The sequence below is a fragment of the Uloborus diversus genome, chromosome 3, assembly GCF_026930045.1.
Source record: "Uloborus diversus isolate 005 chromosome 3, Udiv.v.3.1, whole genome shotgun sequence".
NCBI classification, from domain to species: domain Eukaryota; kingdom Metazoa; phylum Arthropoda; class Arachnida; order Araneae; family Uloboridae; genus Uloborus; species Uloborus diversus.
In genome coordinates, this window is record NC_072733.1 from 210,046,495 (window position 1) to 210,066,228 (window position 19,734).

General features: G+C 35.3%; 1 protein-coding gene across 2 annotated transcripts in view; it reads right to left on the bottom strand.

Moving 5' to 3' along the window:
• The window catches only part of LOC129219414 (97 kDa heat shock protein-like), a 61,573-nt gene extending 46,851 nt beyond the window's left edge, over nucleotides 1–14,722 (bottom strand). Inside the window, exons 1-3 of one of the 2 annotated variants that reach the window (XM_054853802.1) lie at nucleotides 14,477–14,722; nucleotides 4,808–5,009; nucleotides 4,317–4,439 (exon numbers count right to left, since the gene is read on the bottom strand). In XM_054853802.1, coding sequence (XP_054709777.1) covers nucleotides 4,317–4,439; nucleotides 4,808–5,009; nucleotides 14,477–14,583 — 432 coding nt within the window. In that variant the 5' untranslated portion in view covers nucleotides 14,584–14,722. The remainder of the gene's footprint in view (nucleotides 1–4,316; nucleotides 4,440–4,807; nucleotides 5,010–14,476) is intronic. The other variant, XM_054853801.1, reaches the window with a different exon arrangement.
• Between the last annotated feature and the right edge of the window lie 5,012 nt (nucleotides 14,723–19,734).

The following is a 19,734-nucleotide window of genomic DNA, read 5'->3' on the forward strand; positions in this document are numbered from 1 at the left end:
CAAACTTCTGAATGTTCTCGATCGACCACGCCGTTTGCGACATAAGATAGCAGTTGAGATGTATAATTACTGACTGACAGGTAAAAACAAAGTTAAATAATTAACAATCTGTGCTTTCCTAGTGTTGAATTACTTTTAGTCATTTTAAAGTATGCTCTCATTACATTACGGTGTGCCTGATCGGATCTGGCAATAAATATGCCGAGCAATTTTCGCTTGCTCTCTCGTCACTTGTCCGTCCTTTCATTGTTTTGCCATGCTAAGGTAGCGTGCTGTGGCCGTCAGTTTTCTGGCATGCAATGGGCCAATTGAGCTTCCTGGTAATTTTGGAAGCTTCAATATAGCTGCTTTATATGGAGCTGCGATATCGGAAGTTTAGAGGTTTGTGGTGTTTACACAGCCGTCTAATACATGGGGAAAGAAATAATTCAGATGAAAGTCTTACAAATCAACTAATACGTAGACGATGTCTAGTTGCTATGAAGTTCATGTCTTGTGACATGAGGTGTTCCTACTGACAGCATCCAACATCTAAGTGAGTTTCTCTCGCTATCCAGTATGAGATTGTGTCAATGGACGAATGAGTATACCTTACACACCTGGGATATAGCGTGCTTGTGTTCCGAGTACCAACTGCTTTCCAATTGAACTCTATTCAACTAGCAATCGGACTTGATTCTGTTCCAGTATAGTAAGACTTTTTGGCATCTTATGTTTTTTCTTCATGATGATTAGACTGAATTTTTCAACCCATTTTGAGCTTAACACTTTTTAATGTTTTCAAAGTTGAATGTATTCACCTACTAAATTGTATTTATTTGTTTGTTAAACATGATTCATGTTTTATTTCCTTCCGGCAGACCACTACCTCAATTAAGTTGGTATCAAGTTTCCTGTTTTTCAGTTTACTAAAATAAACCAACAGAATTAACCTATTTCTATATTCTATCACTTCATTAAAGATCTTTATTTCCTAAAATCAACAACAAACTAAGGTCAACTTTGATAAATTTAATAATAAATTTTTTACAAGTGATTGAAACGTTCTCGGATGCAACTAAATCGCGTTTTTTGAGTGGGTGTGGCAAAATCAAGAACGTGTAAGTTTGCTACTACAAGAATATAAAATATAAGAAGTGTTGAAAATAATGATAAGTTCAAAACTAGTGATGTCTAAGCAGTAAAATCACATTGCAAAAGAAGGGTGGCTGCTACAGAAATGAATGCAATGGGATTTCAAAATTCAGATTATTTTTGGGATCATTCAATTTTCAAGTTTTAACAGCTTTTACATGCAATGCTTTTAAACCATTCAAGATTCCTAATGCTCTTTAAGCTACTGTCACTTTCTCTTTGTCCAACACAATTTTCCACGACTTTTTTAAAAAATCCACAACTTTTAACGAAGATATTCATTTTCCATGACTTTTCCAGGTCGAACTTTTTTTTTTCCCCATGGCTTTCCAGGATTCTTCGGCAAGGCTGTCTTCGAGAGCTTTTGAATAATCTACTGCTTTTCTTTTGCACATCATGGACAAAACAACAACATTTAAAAATTAGTTTATAAATCAAGGGTTTTCAATTTTATTTTTCTCGATTTTCTTAATTAACAGGAAACATCGATGTGGACAAGGGTGTGTATATTTTTTACTATGTATATACACAGTCCAGTCACATTAATCTGACCATCTGTCAAAAGCCAGAATAACCACCTTTCGCAGAGCGGACTGCTGCGAGACGTGCAGGAAGAGAGTCACTTAGGTCCCTGAAGGTGTTCTCTAGGATGTTGAGCCATGCCGACTCTAATGCCGTGGCCAGCTGCGCTAGATTACGTGGTTGAGGATCCATGGCGCGAACAACTCGATCGAGATGGTCCCACAGATGCCTGATTGGGTTTAAGTCAGGTGAGTTTGCTGGCCAGGGGAGGACAGTAAACTCATCCTGGTGCTCTTCGAACCACCCACGTACACTGGCAGCTGTATGGCACCTCACATTGTCCTGCTGGAAGATGCCATCATCCTGAGGAAAAACAATGCGCGTGTAGGGGTGGACATGGTCCGCAAGGACAGATGCGTACTTGTATTGATCCATCGTGCCTTCCACAAGATGTATACTTGTATTGATCCATCGTGCCTTCCACAATGATCAGTGAACCCAGAGAATGCCAGGAAAACATTCCCCAGACCATAATGCTCCTTATACGCCAACGTCCATCTGTCCGATGGAGAATAAAACGTGATTCATCTGAAGACGCTACCTGTCGCCACTCAGTGGACGTCCAGCTGCTGTACTGTCGTGCAAATTCTGGCCTTCGTCGTCGATGAACAGCAGTCAGCATAGGTGCATGAACCAGGCATCTGCTTCGGAGGCCCAGACGCAGCAATGTTCGCTGAATAGTAGTTTGGGAGACACTTTTGGTAGCCCCTTGGTTCATTTTGGTGGTCAGTTGCTCAACGGTAGCCCGTCTATCTGCCCGAATGCATCTTCGCAACCGTCGTTTGCCTCTGTCATCTAAGGCCCGTGGTGCACCACATTTGCCATGTTGATGATTTTGGACAGTCCCATTTTGGCATTCACGGTACACTTTTACCACGGCGGCACGCGAACATTTCACAAACTCAGCCGTTTCGGAAATGCTTCCACCCTTGGCCCAAAAGCCAATGATCATGCCCTTTTGGACGTCGGATAAATCGCTTCGTTTCTGCATTACGCCAACGATTGAAATGTTTTCCGAAGCCCTCACACACCCTTTATATATGCTCAACTGCACTGTGCTGCCACCTGCCTTCTGTGATTGGTTATTTAACTCTGACGTGGAAAGTACGTGGTGGTCACATTAATGTGACTGGACTGTGTATATCATAGTGTGATGTGCTTAACATACCTGCCAACCCTTCCGTTTTTCGTTGCCATCTTTCTTCTGGCCAGAAAATAAAATCTTCCATTTTTTGCGTTTTTGGTAAGGTTGCGTTCGATGAGCAACCGGTAGCTCAGCGGTTGAAATAATGACGTCACCTCCAATGCTTTATCATTAGCTAGCATCGTTGCTTTCACTTGATTAATGACCGGTCGCTACCGGTCGTGTTTGTTGAACGCAAGCTAACTTGTTCCCCTCATTCTTTTCTGTTTTACGAAATTATTTTACTAAGCGACGGCAACGATACAAACGAAGATAAAAGCATCGCAACCGAATAAAAAAGCAATATCTGCAACATTATAGAGACATTCATGCGTGTGAATTTAGCTGGATAAAAAAAATAATTGTGGCGATTCGTATGCGTTTTGCACTATATGTTCCACTGACTTTAAAATATCCTATGGCGGTAAAAGTGATATAGTACAGCACCAAAACCGGCAAAGACACATGGATAAAGCAAAGCTGATCGATGATAATCAGTCGCAGAAAATAAGTGGATTTTTCTCCAGTCCAACTACTAATGTGGACAATTCAGCGATTAATGCAGAATGCCTCTTTACTAGTTTCTTAGTGGAGCACAATATACCGTTGAGCATCGCCGACCACGCTGGTCCACTATTCAAGAAAATGTTTAGTGATTCTAATATTGCAAAAAAATATGCTTGTGGATGAACTAAAACTTCTGCAATAGTTGGTGTTCTTGCCTCTGAAAGGATTGAAGAAATCGTAACTTCCCTGCAAAAATTGCCACTTTCAGTTGGAATTGATGGTGGCAATGATACAGATTGCAAGATGCATCCTATAGTTGTATCGTTTTATAATGATGAGACTGGTGACATACAGCATAGTATTTTGTCATTAAATGTTTTAAAAGAAAGGTCAACCGGAAAAAGGATTTTTAAGAAACTTAATTGATGTGGACTTTTCTAAAATTTTATCTTCATATGCTTTTGTAATATTTATACCACGTATGACAGTGCTAAAGACACAATTCGTTTTCATACTATTAATCATTGTTTGCAGTTAAATAAACTTAATGCTAAATCATATTAATGAATTCAATTTTTCTTTTACTTGATAAAATTCTTTAAATTTTTACAGTGAAAAAATGAATCTAATGCAAATATAAGTCGGTCAAAAATCTTCTGTTTTCTTTCATAATCTTCTGTTTTTTGAACTTGGATCTTCTGGTTTTTGAGTTTCAGAGGTTGGCAGGTATGGCTTAAAATAATAATCTCATTCCTTGTTGTCCTATTAACTCGTGTAAAACCGTGGGGCACAGCAAAAAATAAATAAAGGAAAGTACAAATTGTTTCTCAATATTATTACTGACCCAGGCAACTCTGGATATGTTTGCTAGTATATAATGTAATATTCTACATAATCAATAAATACTTACAGATATGACACAATCAGTGACTTTAATTCTTAAATTGCTTTCTGAAATTTCTTTCAATTTTGTTAGAAACATTGCCATTATCTGTTGAGCAGTCAGAGTTGTACTTTCTCCTAAGTAGCTCACCTAAAACAAAGATATAAGATTTTAGCAAACTTATTTTTTTTTTAAACTCACAGCTGAATATAAAACAAAAATAACCATTAAATACAATTAAAACTGTTTTCTTTCAGAATGTTTCACTGATTTTTTTTTTTTTTTTTTGCAAATGTTTTTACAAAATCTTTCAATTACTCATAACTAAGTATGTTAGGATGACTTATGTCACTCTTATCCTAACCATGACATAATAGTAAATTTAAAAAAAAAGACAGGAGTGTTGCTGAGGCCTCATAAAACTGAGTCTAAGAACTCCTAATTTTATAAAAATGATGGTGTTTTTCCTTTCTCAAGGAAAGATGCTCTGGTAAGGAAAAGGTAAAAAATATACCTACCTGAAACCCAACATCACCAGAAGGCTTGAGTTCACATATATTGTAAGGAACATGTTGGAGTTCACTTGCAACAGCACTTTCTCTATATTTCTTACCAAGAAGTCTTTTGAAACAAAATATGGTATTCTTTAAATTTGTGATTTGTTTGTTCTTTGCCGAAACACCCAAGTCTCTGGTTTTCTCACCAAAAGCAATGTAAGACCTAGAAGAAAAAGTTGTTTTTTTAGATTTGCATAGTTTCGTAACATTTGATTTCAGCATAAAATTTAATAACACTCAAATGATTATTTTTGATCAATATAAAAAGGTCCATTACAGGCACACTAGTCCAGTCAAATTAATGTGACTACCATGTACTCTTGACCTCAATGTTAAATAACCAGTCACAGAAGGCATGTAGCAGCACAGTGCAGTTGAGGGTATATAAAGGGTATGAGAGAGCTTCGGTAAACATTTTAGTTACTGGCGTAATTCAGAAGCGAAGCAATTTATCCAATGTCCAATAGCACACGGCCGAGTTTGTGCACTGTTCGTGTGCTGTTTAAAAGAGTACCGTGCAAGGCAAAATGAGACAGACTAAAATCAGCGACGTGGCAAATCTGGTGAACCACAGGCCATAGATGACAGAGGTGAATGATGATGCATTCGGGCAAATTGAAGTGCTACCGTTGATCAATTGACCACCCAGATGAACCAAGGGGCAACCAACAGTGTCTCTACAATTACTGTTCAGCGAACGTTGCAGCGTCTGGGCCCCCTAAGCAGATGCCTGGTTGGTGCACCTATGCCGACCGATGTTCATCAATGACGAAGGCTGGAATTTTCTCACCAGTACTGTAGCTGAACGTCCACTGAGTGGCGACAGGTAGGGTTTTCCGATGAATCACGTTTTTGTCCCCATCGGATAGATGGACGTTGGTGCACAAGGCGTGAAACCTCTGAAAGCAAACACCCTGCAACCATTGCTGGAATGGCCCAAGCTGGAGGTGGGAACATGATGGTCTAAGGAATGGTTTCCTGGCATTTTCTGGGTTCACTCATCATTGTGGAATGCACAATAAATCAATTCAAGTGTGCATGTCCTTGCGGACCATGTCCATCCAATATGTGCATTGATTTTCCTCACAATTGATGGCATCTACCAACAAGACAATGCAAAGTGCCATACTGCTGGCAGTGTACTTGCGTGGCTCGAAGAGCACCAGGATGAGTTTACCGTTCACCTCTGGCTCAACTCACTGACCTGAAATAAACTCAATCGAGAATCAGTGGGACCATCTTGATCGGGTTGTTAGTGCCATGGATCCTCAACCACATAATCTAGCAAAGCAGGCCATGGTTTGCTCAACATCCCAGTGACCTTGACTCTCTTCCTGCACATCTCACAGCAGTCTGCTCTGCAAAAGGTGGTTATTCTGGCTATTGACAGGTGGTCACATTAATATAACTGGACTGTAATAAATTGGATGGCTGAGACTATACAGTCAAATCCCGATATAACGAACCCTTAACGGACCGACTTGAGAGATCGCTATAACCGGGGGTTCGCTACATCCGATTTTCCAAAAAAATAGTCAAAATTCGGTAACATTTTACAATAAACATCATAATTGCACAATGACTTCATTAGTAGTTAGAGTAATAAAATGAAGTTTTAGAAATAACTAGTAACTATATTTTACTCAATAAAAAGCAAATTAAAATTTTATCTTTTTTTTAATTTATCAGTAGCACATGGAAGAAAGACGTTATTTTCGGTTAAAAACTTTTGGATTTTATATACATATCAATTTTTTTCTCAACTACTGCAAAAGAATCCACAATATGTTTGTCAATGTTTTCAGTCGCAAAAAAAAAAAAAAAATGTTCAAAATATTTACAACTGCTTTTGCAGCGGAAATGGACGGTCCTTGATTTGCATCTTCCGTTCCTTCATCATTATCCGAAGAATCGTCATCCATATCTAAAGTCAAGTTCATCTTTTCGCTTACTTCTGATACGATATCGCTGTCACTAACTTCGCCAGATGTAGCAACATCGTGATCACAAGATTCGAAATGTTCAATTTCACTTTGAGGAAATACGTGCACTCCGTGTTTTTGCAGCCACTTAGAAATGGGAAGGTTGTCATCATCATCGTCTTCATCATTGCCTTTATCTTCTTCCTGTTGCGTTTTTCTAAGTCCAGCATGACGAAAACAATTTCTGATAGTTGAGTCAGATACCATCCTCCAAGATTTTTCAACCAAAACAATGGCATCAAGAAGGGAAATGTCACAGTCCTTGTAGTTATCGTAACATTTTAAAATGCACAAGATTAGCTGTTTTCGGTAATGATATTTAAGGCTACGAATTACTCCCTGGTCCATTGGTTGCATTACTGTAGTAGTGTTGGGAGGGATAAAAACTACTTTAATCCATTGTAAGTTCCTTGGTTCAATGCGTACGGAACAATTATCTATCAGCACAACAATTTTCCTTTTCCCTTGGGACAGCTCCTGATCCTATTGTTGGAGATACTCTTGGAACAAGTCAGCAGTCATCCAAGATTTTTTTGTTTGATTTATAAACTACAGGGAGTTTCTTCGCGTTCTTAAAGCACTTGGGTTTATTCGATTTTCCAATAACCATCAACTTTCGTTTTTCAGAGCCAGTCATGTTAGCACAAATAAGAATAGTTATCCGTATGTTGGAGTGTTTTCCCGCAAACACATTTTTCACCTTTTAACTTCAATGTTTCATTTGGAGTCAGCTTATAAAATAAGCCCGCTTTGTCGGCGTTAAAAATATCCTTTTCGTCGTAATCTCGAATGATGTCCGGCCACACAATTTGCATCCAATCCTTTACATCAGAAGAGCACACACTTGCAGCTTCACCCACAACTTTTCCACTCGTTATGTTGTGCCGTTTCTTGAATCTATCCAACCACCCGTTAGAATAGACAAAACTTTTTTCATTAAAATGTTCGGCAAATTCATTTGCCTTTGCCTGCAGAATGGCTCCTGTTATCGGTACATTTCTGTTCCTCTGCACAGTGAACCACTTAAATAACGCTTCATCTACATTTTCCCTTTCTGCTTTTCGCATTTTTTACAGCCGTTTATGTTTCTTTCATAGGCAGAAACAATTGCATCACGGTTCTTCCAAATAGTGGCTACAGTAGATTTTGATAGCTAAAAATTTTTGCAAAGTGAGGATTGGGTTTCGCCACTTTCTAATTTGCGAATTAATTGCACTTTTTTGGCCATGATTTCTTTCTAGTTCACGCGATTATCCGCAGTGGAAAGGAAACTAAAAATCAGAGCAAATGCACGAGTGACCAATAATCTCGTCCTCTGACTAAAACCAGTTAAAGTTGAGAAAATTGAAGGAGCTTGAAAACCCGTTGCCCCCCCCCTAAAGAAGCTGCAGCCCTTGCAAGGAACAATAAAGGAGGAATGTGGTTTGGACCAGGGATTTCCAAGAAAAAGGGATGAGCATTGTAGAAGATGGAGTTTGCTGAGAGAACAATTGCTAAAGAATTTCATTGGGGCATGTGCAAAGAAGAACTTGAAAATTCAGACATTTTAGGATCGTTATAGCCGATTTTTTCGTGTTTCTGGATTGTTATAAGCATATGGAATTGTATTAATGACATGGGGCTTCAGTTCGGACCAATTAAAAGGTTCGCTACAACCGGGGGATCGCTATATCCCGGGTTCGCTATAGAGGGGTTCTACTGTATTATTCTGGATCATTCCAAAGTCACTAACGTCACATTCACAGCAGTTTTTACAAATCTTTTAATTTGAAACTTTGAGCATGAAGAATAATTTCAGGTTGAATTTATGGATTCACAATGTACATGGTTAATATGTGTTATTTCTACCAACAATTTGAAATAAAATATCTATGGATAGATATGTTTTGCATGAAAATGGCATTGTGCAACATTAATACAACCCAGAAAAAATGATGCTCATAATACGAGATATTTTTCTCAAATATTGACAAAATAACTGCTGATAGATATGTTTTACACAAAAATGGTATTGTGACTAGCGTAACATTTTCGCAACTCAGAAAAAAATTATGTTATGAGGCAAATTTCTTTAAAAGTTCAGAAGGCTTTTCAAATTGGCAGTTTTAAGAAGGTAATCAATTAACTTTAATATTCACTTACTTATCAAAGCTGAAAATCTTTTGGTCTTAAGTGTTACATTTACTTAAGACAAATTAATTTAAACAAGAATTATGATTATTTCAAAAGAAGAGTAGGTGAAGCAAAATAAATAACTGTTCTGAATATGCATTCAACATGAAAATCCAAAGTAGTGAAGTCAAAAAATAGAAAGATAATCATGACAAAGGAGAATTGCTACTGAATTATATTTTGCAGAAAACATCATCACACATTAAAATGAAGTAATAAGGCTCATTTGAAAACATTCCAAAAATGTTAAGTGCTACAGTTACAATTTACACACTAGGGGTAGGCGATACATCGCCAAATACCGGCGAATATCCCACATTGTTAAACCGGTTAAGAATTTTTCTCTAAACCAATGCAACGATTCTACTCCAATGTACACCACGGTACTACCCGGTTCAGGGTAGCCGATGTTTTAATCTAATTTTTTTACACTAATGTTGAATTAGCAGTGTTTCAATCCAATCAGGCTTAACAATGAAGGTGCCAAGACTTGGACCTTCATTTCTCTCAAAACATGAAAAAAAATGCACATTTGTAAGTTTAACATATAGTCCATTGTCAGAAAAAAAGCTTAATTTATGGAACAAAATAGCAACAAAAAATGTAGACATATGTATTTTGGTGTTATAAGCAGTGGAGTTCCTAGCACAGGTGTCACATGAGTCAATACCTCGTAGTGTCACTAACACTCCCCTCCCCCAAATAAATAAAACTATATTCAATTGTTAACTATAAATTACTACCTAGTTGCCCCAAAGCAGAATACTTTACGATGTTCTGCAACGGAAAATCATTTGACTGAAATTGTTCTGCAAGTACTTTAAGCATTGTACGCGAAAAAACGTGACATTTTAAACAAGTTGGGTGGCAAAAATCAAAATCATTTCACATAGTTTTTTTTTTACTGGACTGTTACTATTTATTTTTGTGGAAATGAGATATTTCCGGAAACATCACAGCTTTCAACCAAATGACTAATTTAAGAGCACTGAATTTGGAAAAGTAGTTGATCATGAAAACTATAAAATCAACAAAACATAACAAGGTGTCAAACCTAAACCGATTGGGATTCTCCAAAAATTGTTTATATGCTTTCCAAAATGCATAGAAAGAGCAAAGATGCAAAATTTTATAAAAATCCGAACCTAGGTGTCAAACTACATTTTTTGGTTAATTTTACACGGCATGAAGGAGCAATTAAAATAATGTTAAACAAAGAAATTACTGAAATAATAAATAGAATGAGTTGAGTTTGGGTTGCATGTAATAAAACACTTCAAAACAATTAAAATATTTTCTGGATGCAAAAGGATTGAAATCTTAAACAAGACACGCAATTTCCAGCGATGGACATGTTGGCGTGTTTCCTAAACATGCATGGCGGAAATTGTAGTGGATGAAGATCGATTGGGAAAAACCTACAAAGGACTAATCGAATTCAACATCGCGAGCTTTCCCCCAAATTATCGTAATTTGAGACAATTTTAGATTTTCTACTAATTTTAAAAAATTTGCAAACTCTACAGATTTTCTGCACCGCAGTTTCTGCAGATTTTCTGCACTGCAGTTTCTGCAGATTTTCTGCAAAATTTTCGGCACCGCGGTTTCTGCAGAAATTTCAATGAAATTTGCAGAATTTCTGCAGAAAATTTGTCAGTTTTCCCTCTCACATTTGAACAGAATTGTTCTGCAGCTCAGGCATCTGTTCTGCGACGTACGTCGCAAATTTAGTAGTATTCTGCTTTGGGACCTAATGGCATTAATGTTATAGGTCTTTTATGTACATATGAAATTCGTACAATTTACAGAAACAACATATTCCTATTTTTGTGACATAACAAAAGTTTGAAAGACAAATATACATTGCCAATACATTTTAAACAAACTTTGAGCTATACATCATATATGCGCATAAAGCGCCCTCAAGCCTTTGCAGAAGCAGGGTCCTCATGATTAGGGATTTGCTGCATTGAAGCAACATGTATGGAATAGTATAACAGAGCCAAACGATTGCAAACACTGCAAATGCATTTTCCAACGTAATCTATTCACCTTTAAATATAAGGTGTCAGTTTACATCACATAATGATAAATGAGATTTCAGAGAAAGTAAAGTACACAGAAAACTAGAAAGAAGTGTTCCACCGCTTAATCGCATTCAGTTTGCATTGCATAAAAATATTTGAATATCTTGTTCAATATTACATTTCAAATCCGGAGAAGCAATGACGGTAATTAATCTGTTGGCAGAATACTAAAATATGATGAAATTTTAGACTCATATAAAGTTAACTTTTTGAAAGATACTTTTTAAAGGATTTAATGGGCCCTAACTTGATGATTTTCAACTTGTAAATTCAAAGTTTTTCTTTTTGACAGATATCCCAATTGCACTAACAAAATGACAGCTTTCTATTCAATTTCTTACACTGATTTAAATAAAAGAAAATATAATAAAAAAAGTTTTTAAAAAGTAAAAATACTGAAGCGTTAAAGATTAGTTATAATAAATAACTTTGAATACATGTACTGCTCATAGTACATACATAGTTATGTTAGTCACATACAACTTTTAAAAGTAAATCTTAAGACCAAAAACATTTTAGCTTTAATAAATGTGTAGTATATTTCTTGATAAATTTCTTACCTCTTCAAAATACATCAGCCAACTTTAAATGTCTGCTGAACTTTTAGAGAAATTTGCCTTATAACATTTTTCTAGGTTTCAAAAATGTTACGTCAGACACAGTGCCATTATTGTAGAAAAAATATATGTCAGCAGTTATTTTGTTTTGAATGCTTGACATATATAACAATTATTAACCATGTGAATTGTAAATCCACAAATTCAACCATAAATTATTTTTTATTCTTAAAAGTTTCAAAAAAAAGCTATAAAACTGCTAGGAATGTTATGTTAGTCACTATAGAATGAACCCCTCAGCAGAACAGTGGAAAAGCTTTGTATGCCTGAGGTCATGGGTTCAATTCCCAAATTACAATTCAAGTGCTATTTCCTCTCTAGTACAGTAAATTTTTTTGGTGTCGTTTTGTTTGTAAAACAGAACTTGTACTGCATGTACAACCTTCCTTGAGACAATTCAATTTCGCACAACTGTAGCACAATGATAAACAAATTAAAGAATTCCCAAAAACAGAGCCATTAGGATACAATTTTTAAAAAAACATTTTAGATGATAAATGAAGATATTTTAATATGCGTAATTCAATTTCTTCAAACATTAGCTCAGAATTAAAACAAAACAGTCCTTTTCTGTTCACATACCAATCAACCATAAATGCAGTCAAACACAAAAGAAATATGACAAGTCTATGGAACATTACATCACATTTACGCACTACAGTGCAGAACCTTTTTATCCAGGACCTAAAAAACCGGGAAACCAGAAAACCGGCAACTTTTTCCACCATTTTTTAAAAATAAGCCCTTTTGGCAATTTTTGACAAATTAAACATTTTTTCTGAAATACCAAAAAGAATATGAACGATTTCTTAATAAACACCATATCACTAACGGAAACTCGGGAAAATGTTTGCAAACACTAATTTCAAATGATTATCCTTTATGCGGGGCAAAATTTCCGAAATATTTTCTTGAATTAAAAAGTACATTCGTAAAATTGAATTTTCGTGTTTTATTCTAACTAAAAGCTATGGAAATGAATATTGTGGCATTCAAATGCAGTATTTTATTGAATGTCCTCTAAAGGCGTTTGGCAGACTTAGATAAAATCAAAAGCTTTCTGCGAACACAAATCTTAACTGAAAAATTTTCTGCAAATAATTATTTTGCCTAACTCACCCTTGAATAAAAAATTAAATTTATATTCAAATAAGAAAGAGACAAAAATAAGTGCTTTAAATCATTTAATTTTTTTTATAATAACATATAGTTTGCTTATTTTTCACCAACTGAAGAAAACTGCCAAAGCCATTATTTTTTTTACACGTGTGCTTTAAAAGGCTTTTGGAGAAAGGCTTTTACAGAAACAAACTCTGGGATTTTCTTAAAAATTCCCTTTAAAAAAGAAAAAATTTTTTTTTTAATTTTTTTTTAAAATTAACGTTAGCAATTTGAAAAAAAATTTCTGCAGAGCCAAAAATTTTTCTGCGAACGCCGTTCGCGCGTTCGTCTATATTATGCAAGACTGGCGTTTGGCGTAAGTGACGTCGAAAAAATTCTAGATTCGCAAATTTTCCGGATAGTTAGTTGATCGTGAAATCTAGAAATTCATTAAACGCAAGATATTAACGAAATGCAAAAGCATTAGTTATTAATAACTACCGTAATTGCAAACACAAAACCTTTACAAAAAAAAAAAAACAAGACAAAACATGATCATGTAAGCGAACTCTTTTATACACTATAGTAGAAAAATTACACATTTAGGTTAAAAAACTTATTTTTGGCCTTTCCCTTCATTTTCTTTCGTTTTAAAACATCAAAAAGTGGTGGATTTTTTTTTCTTTTCCAAACAGAATGTGAGGGTCTCAGGTATTATAAATAACTCAATAAACTGTTTAAACTATTCTCTCACTATTAATTTTTAATATTTCGATATTTATAAGCATTTCTGAACTGTTTTCTTCTTATTTTAATATGCATAACTATTTATTATATTAATTTAAGTTTTACAAACAATCGGCCAATAGCGCATTTTAGTGATCCAGAAAACCGGGAAATTCAGATATCCGGGATAGCGATGGTCCCGAACTTCCCGGATAATCGGTTCTCTACTGTATGTCCTTACAGCTGAATGTTTTTGCCCTAGAACTACAAACCAGGTTAAAAAAATGGGTTTGTTGTTCCAGGGTTAGAAATAGATTACAGTATAACATTTTAACTTCTACAACTCACTGATTTTTCATAATAATCAAACCTATGATTAATGATAGAGACTGAGTTTACATAAATATTTGAATACTAAATGCAATTCACAACTAAGAGGCTTAGTAACACACTGCAAATCTTAATTTACTTTAAATAGATATATGTATTTAAAAGTGTGCATAAAACATTCCAAACTTTTTAAAAGTATTTATTGAAAACCCCAAAAAGGAATATGAGACAATTTTTAAAGAAATAGCACGGAATACGAATTATGAAAACCGCTCAACGTTTGATTTTCACAATACAATCTACCCACAGGTGATAAACAAAGTTTTTTATGCTTTTTTACGTTCCAAGAGAGATCGAACAAAACAATGAACTGATATTTACATCAGATTTAATCCAAAGTTGCACACAACAATAATAAGTTCCATAGTTGGTTTAAATCGCCGGAAACAAAACGCACAGATCAAGCTCAAAAACAAAGTGGGCTTTTAAATCACACGTGTAGAAGCAACAAGGAGTAAAAATAAAACGCAGGTCTGCATGAAAATGTTCAACTAACTCTGGATATATATAAATATATAAACTATAAAAAACGTACAGAAACATAAATATACTTACGGAGTGGCTCTCTGACTGTATTCATTGGCTATGGTTTCTATGCCACCCGCTCTAGCAACGGCAATGTAAGAATTTTCATTTCCGATGTCGATCCCTATCACAGACATCTTTCTGAAGCGTTATATTCACTAGCAATAAAATAAATATTACTAAAAGAAATAAATAACTTAGAATGGTTAAAATGATGAAATACAGGAGAACAAGTGCGATGCGATGTCATACACCTACTACTTTTACCATTAAAAGAAAGTTCAGGAACATTTGCGGGGATTCGGCACGGTTACGGTTAGCCGGTTTTTACAGCACATTGCCAAAACATTTCACTGTGATGGCAAAATAGCGTCATCCTTGTGCAAATAGTGTTAATAAGGCTCAGTCACAAATAACAAAATTTTCTAAAATTTTGAAAGTTTTGTGATTTTCATTCGAATTTTCGAATTTTTTTTAAAAATATCTAATACATTTTCGAATAAAATATTGAATGATCGGAATAGTTTTTGAGTTTACGATAAGTAAAATGACTTTGACCATTTTGTGAAGACAGCCATTACTTTAAACTTTCAACATTTTTTTTAGGTGGGCGTAAGTAGAGCCCCTATAACTGCCTTTAGGCATAAGAGTCCGGCGTCTAACCACTTCGCTACCCAGCCGATACTGTTGGGTTCACATTTTACGTGTGTGACCCCAAAATTTGTCCCTACTTATCTTAATGAAGAAAAAGAAAAATGAATTCAAAGATATAGACACGTTTAGTGGTGACGTCAGGGGTTGCCAGAAACTCGGGGAAGTTTCCAATCATGCCGTTGCTATGCGCGTTGCTCAGGAAGAAACAACATAGGATCTTCGTACGAATAGGGTTAGAGCGATGTTTAATTGATGGTTTCTTGCCAATTAAATGCTTAAATAATTTTTTTAGTGGTTTCAAGTTACATATAAGCCACCTGCAGACATCATTTGACGAATATCGATAGTTTTTACTTTTGAATCGGGTTAAAATTCGGCAAAACATAGACTTATGTGGAATACAAGTGTGTTTTCTAGAGTTATACACTCTTCTTATTGTTATTTCTTTTTCTTTGGGTGGAGGGGAACAGCTCCGCCATTTGAGAGGGTCTGGAAAGACATTGCCCCTCTCCCCCGCTTTCGGAAAATTGCTGTATTTCTATAAACTTTGCGCAATTTTTTGTCTTTCGATGCAATATGCATTTACTGTATATGATTTACCCCCCCCCCCCCCCTTTGCAGAAAAATTTGAAATGACGATATTTTTTTTTGAATCCTGGTTAAAGTTTTCTAAGAATTTGATTATAATTATTTTCTTCGGGCGGGATTTTTTTTTTTTTTTTTAATGGTATAAGTAATTTTTTGTTTGGGGAAGGGGAATTTTTCAGTTTTCTCGATTGTGATGCTTGTTTGCATTGAAATTATTTTTTTTCGAATAGGAGGGGGGATGTTAGGTTACATTGTCCTTATTCTAATGCGAGTTTGATTGGGATATTTTAGTTTAAAAGTTTTTCTTCTGCGAGAACACACACGTAATTTAAGTTAAACTCCAATTGAGCTCTATTCCGAATAGGAATAAAAACTAGCTTGAAGAAATTAACAAAATTCCCATTGAACCTAGAAAAAAAAACTAATATGTATATCCTTGTCCCCCCCCCCCCAAAGTGCAATTACTTAAAATTACGCGCAGCAAGAAGAAATATCCCCTCTCCCCGAAGAAAAAAAGAATTTAATTGAACTATGCATTGCAAATAGTAGAACAAACTGAAATTTTCAATGTATATTTATGTATATTGATACAAAAAGTATGTATAACAAGTAGAGTAAAGTAGAAATCCCCCGCCTCGGAATACAAAAAAAAATTGATTAAAATACTCGTGACAATTTGAAGAAAACACGCAATTCTCCCTTTCCCCCAAAGAGCCCGAAGGAATGGAGTTTCATTAAAATATGCATTATTACTGGAACAAATGCAGAAAAATTCTCTCACTCCCTCCAGGTATCGCTGACTAGTCTGACATGGTCTCTCGTCTTCTAAAGAAAAGAATGCATACAATTCAATTAAAACTACTCCTCTTCCTAAAAAAAATAATAATAATTAAATTTCGCTCTAAACTTTAAAAGAAAAATCTCACCCCCCCCCCCCCCCCCAAGTCATGATATATCAAATTTCCTTGAAGGGTACGTGCAAAAAGGAAAAAGTCAATGTACGAGTATGTTGCGTCGAAAAAAAGCAAAAATTACGCCAAATTTATAGAAATACAGTTATTTTCCAAAAGACATGAGAGGGGCAATACCTCTCCTGACCCTCTCAAATGTCGGACCTGTCCCCCTCTCCCCCAACGAAAAAGAAATAACAATAAGAAGAGTGTATAACTCTAGAAAACACACTTGTATTCCACATAATTCTATGTTTTGCCGAATTTTAACCCGATTCACATGTAAAAATTATCGATACTCGTCAAATGATGTCTACAGGTGGCTTATATGTAACTTGAAACCACTAAAAAAATTATTTAGACCATTTAATTGCCAAAAAACTATCAATTAAACATCGCTCTAACCCTATTCCTACGAAGATCCTATGCTGATTCTCCCTTAGCAACGCGCATAGCAACGGCATGATTGGAAACTTCCCCGTGTTTCTGGCAACCCCTGACGTCACACTAAACGTGTCTATTAAAGCAAAAAATTAGCGAAGTTGGAGTTTCAGATGCCAAAGAAAGGCATCGTTTAACTACTAAAGGGTGGATACACACAGGATTTTTATTAGTATGCAATACATGTTGTAGATTCTGGGATGATTAATAAGGCAGCTGGACATGAACAAGTGGCGGATCCAAAAACGATTGGGGCGATCGCCCTTCCCCCAAAAAGGTGTGTGATATTTGAAAAATTTCCGGGAGAAGGCCCCACCCCCAATGCATCACCAAAAAACGCGAACAACTGTTATTTTTACGACTTTAATTTCAGAAAGTTTCCTGGAAGAGTCCCTGCTCCCCTCTCTTCAACGTCAACGAAGATCGTCAAAAATTTTGAATTTTCGGAGCTTCAATTTCGAAAAACTCGCCGAAATCGAATTTTTTTTTTTTTTTTAAATCGAAAAGGTCGTTAAAGAGATCTTTCACTTTTGCTTTTGGAACTTCAATTCCAAAGGAGAGCCCCTGATCCCGAACTCTTCCCCTAACATCAATGAAGATCCACTAATATTCCGTTTTTGAAGCTTCAACCTCAAAAAGTTGAGGAACAGCTCCTTGACCCAACCCTTCCCTTAACGCTACCAAAGATGGGCGACCATCGCATTTCAAGGCTCTAATTTCGAACAATTTCCGATGTAGAAAGTTCCGATCTCTGTTCCCCTCCCCCCTATGTCATAAAAGATGACTTATAACTGCGTTTTCAGGGCTTCAATTTCGAAAAATTTCAGCCCCCATGTCCCTTTTTTTCTTCCCAAACAGCACAAATCGTCCCAAAATCGTAGAAGTAATGTAACATCAACGTGATCACATGTACCGAAATCCTCCTAAATTCGTAGAGAACTGGTTGATAAAACAGCAGAATGTCCGCCCAGCACAGCGATTTTACGTGAAATCGCTGTAGATATGATATGACTTTCAACATTTTTGGGAGCAATTATCAACGTTTTTTGGATGCTTACAAAATATCAACGATATTTCTATTTTGGTTATATTGTACTCTGGAGGAGTTTTCAACGGATTTTAGAGGTTAAATGGAATTATCTACTAATATTAGATGAACTAACAACCTGTTTCAGAGGATTTATCAACGATTTTCTCATGTGTTTGTGTCACGAAATATCTACATAAATTGCATCTTGGTAAATTAATTACCAATAATTTATAGACTGTTTGCACACTTTTTGAAAGTCTTAAAAACTTTTTTACCCTCAAACTTTTTAAAACAGTAATATACTTAAGATTTTTTAAAAAATCGTATAAATAAAATTCAAATTTGGAATATAACTCAATAAAATAATTAAGAAAGACAAGAAAAATGAAATAATTTTTAAATTAATTTCAAACATAAATAAATATGTATATTTTATTTAAATAATTTAAGAAAAAATGTCTGATGTTAACTATTTTTAGCGTTTTAAAAAAGTAATTTTAAAGATTTAAGACTTCCATAAGAAACATGGCAGTAATCTATGAATCATTGATAACCTATTTTGTATTCATATTTAAGTAGACAATAAACCATTTCTTTTGTATGCACAATTCACAAATTTTATTCCAGCAATAATCTGAACAAACAAACAAAATAATAATAATAATAATAATATGAGAATTTTTAATTCAAAGCTATCTCTACGTCGTTCTTGACGATCAGAAAATTATTTCTTGAATTTAGAAAACATAATTAAAAAAAACTTTAAAAGCAGGCAATTACTTACTTCACGTTAATACAAGAAATCGCTAATTCATTTACACACTCACGATCGCAACAATACACAAGCCGACAACTGACAACGTGGAAACATACTACAGTCAGTAAATAGCCATTTTTCTAAACTGAAATTGTTGCGCATGCGCAGATTAAACAGTTTTCAGACACGTAAAAACTCGTCAAAATGATTACAAAAATTAGAGATACGCTATATACTATAAATGTAAACTTTCAAACATATTTTGGATTTATTTTGATACCTGTGCCAATTTCGTACTTTTGTCAACCATATTTGGAAAAGCCCAACTACGTGAGGAAATCTACATCGCGTCGATATCCGTTTGTGATATGTCACGAGTTTTGCACCAGTTCAACGATATAACAACGAATATTGGAAGATCTGTGCTGTCTGGGTTATCTTTCAACATCATTCAAAGATCATCCGAAACTGCGTTTTTAGAACTTCTACATCGAAACATTTCTGGGGAAAAAATTCTGAACCCCATGTCTTTTGCTACGTCATCAATGGTGGCCTATTGCGTTTTTAAGACTTCAATTCCTACCATTGTGTGCTCAGTATGAAAAGAAGGATGGGGAAAGTATACGCTTGTGATGATTTCTTCTTGCTGTTTCGAGGGCAGTTTCGCCAGTGATCAACTGTAGCCAACACAGTGAAGTCGTTATAGCTGTTGGTTTTTCTTTTCGGAGCACGCTGTACCTCATCCTTAAACCAAAACGTAAAAAAAATCCTTTTTTCAAAAATATATTTTGATGTTTTTATATTATGAGTGTTTTAAAGGGTAATTTTCAGTGTAGCCAGCCACCAGATAAAAGATTGAATGTTTTGA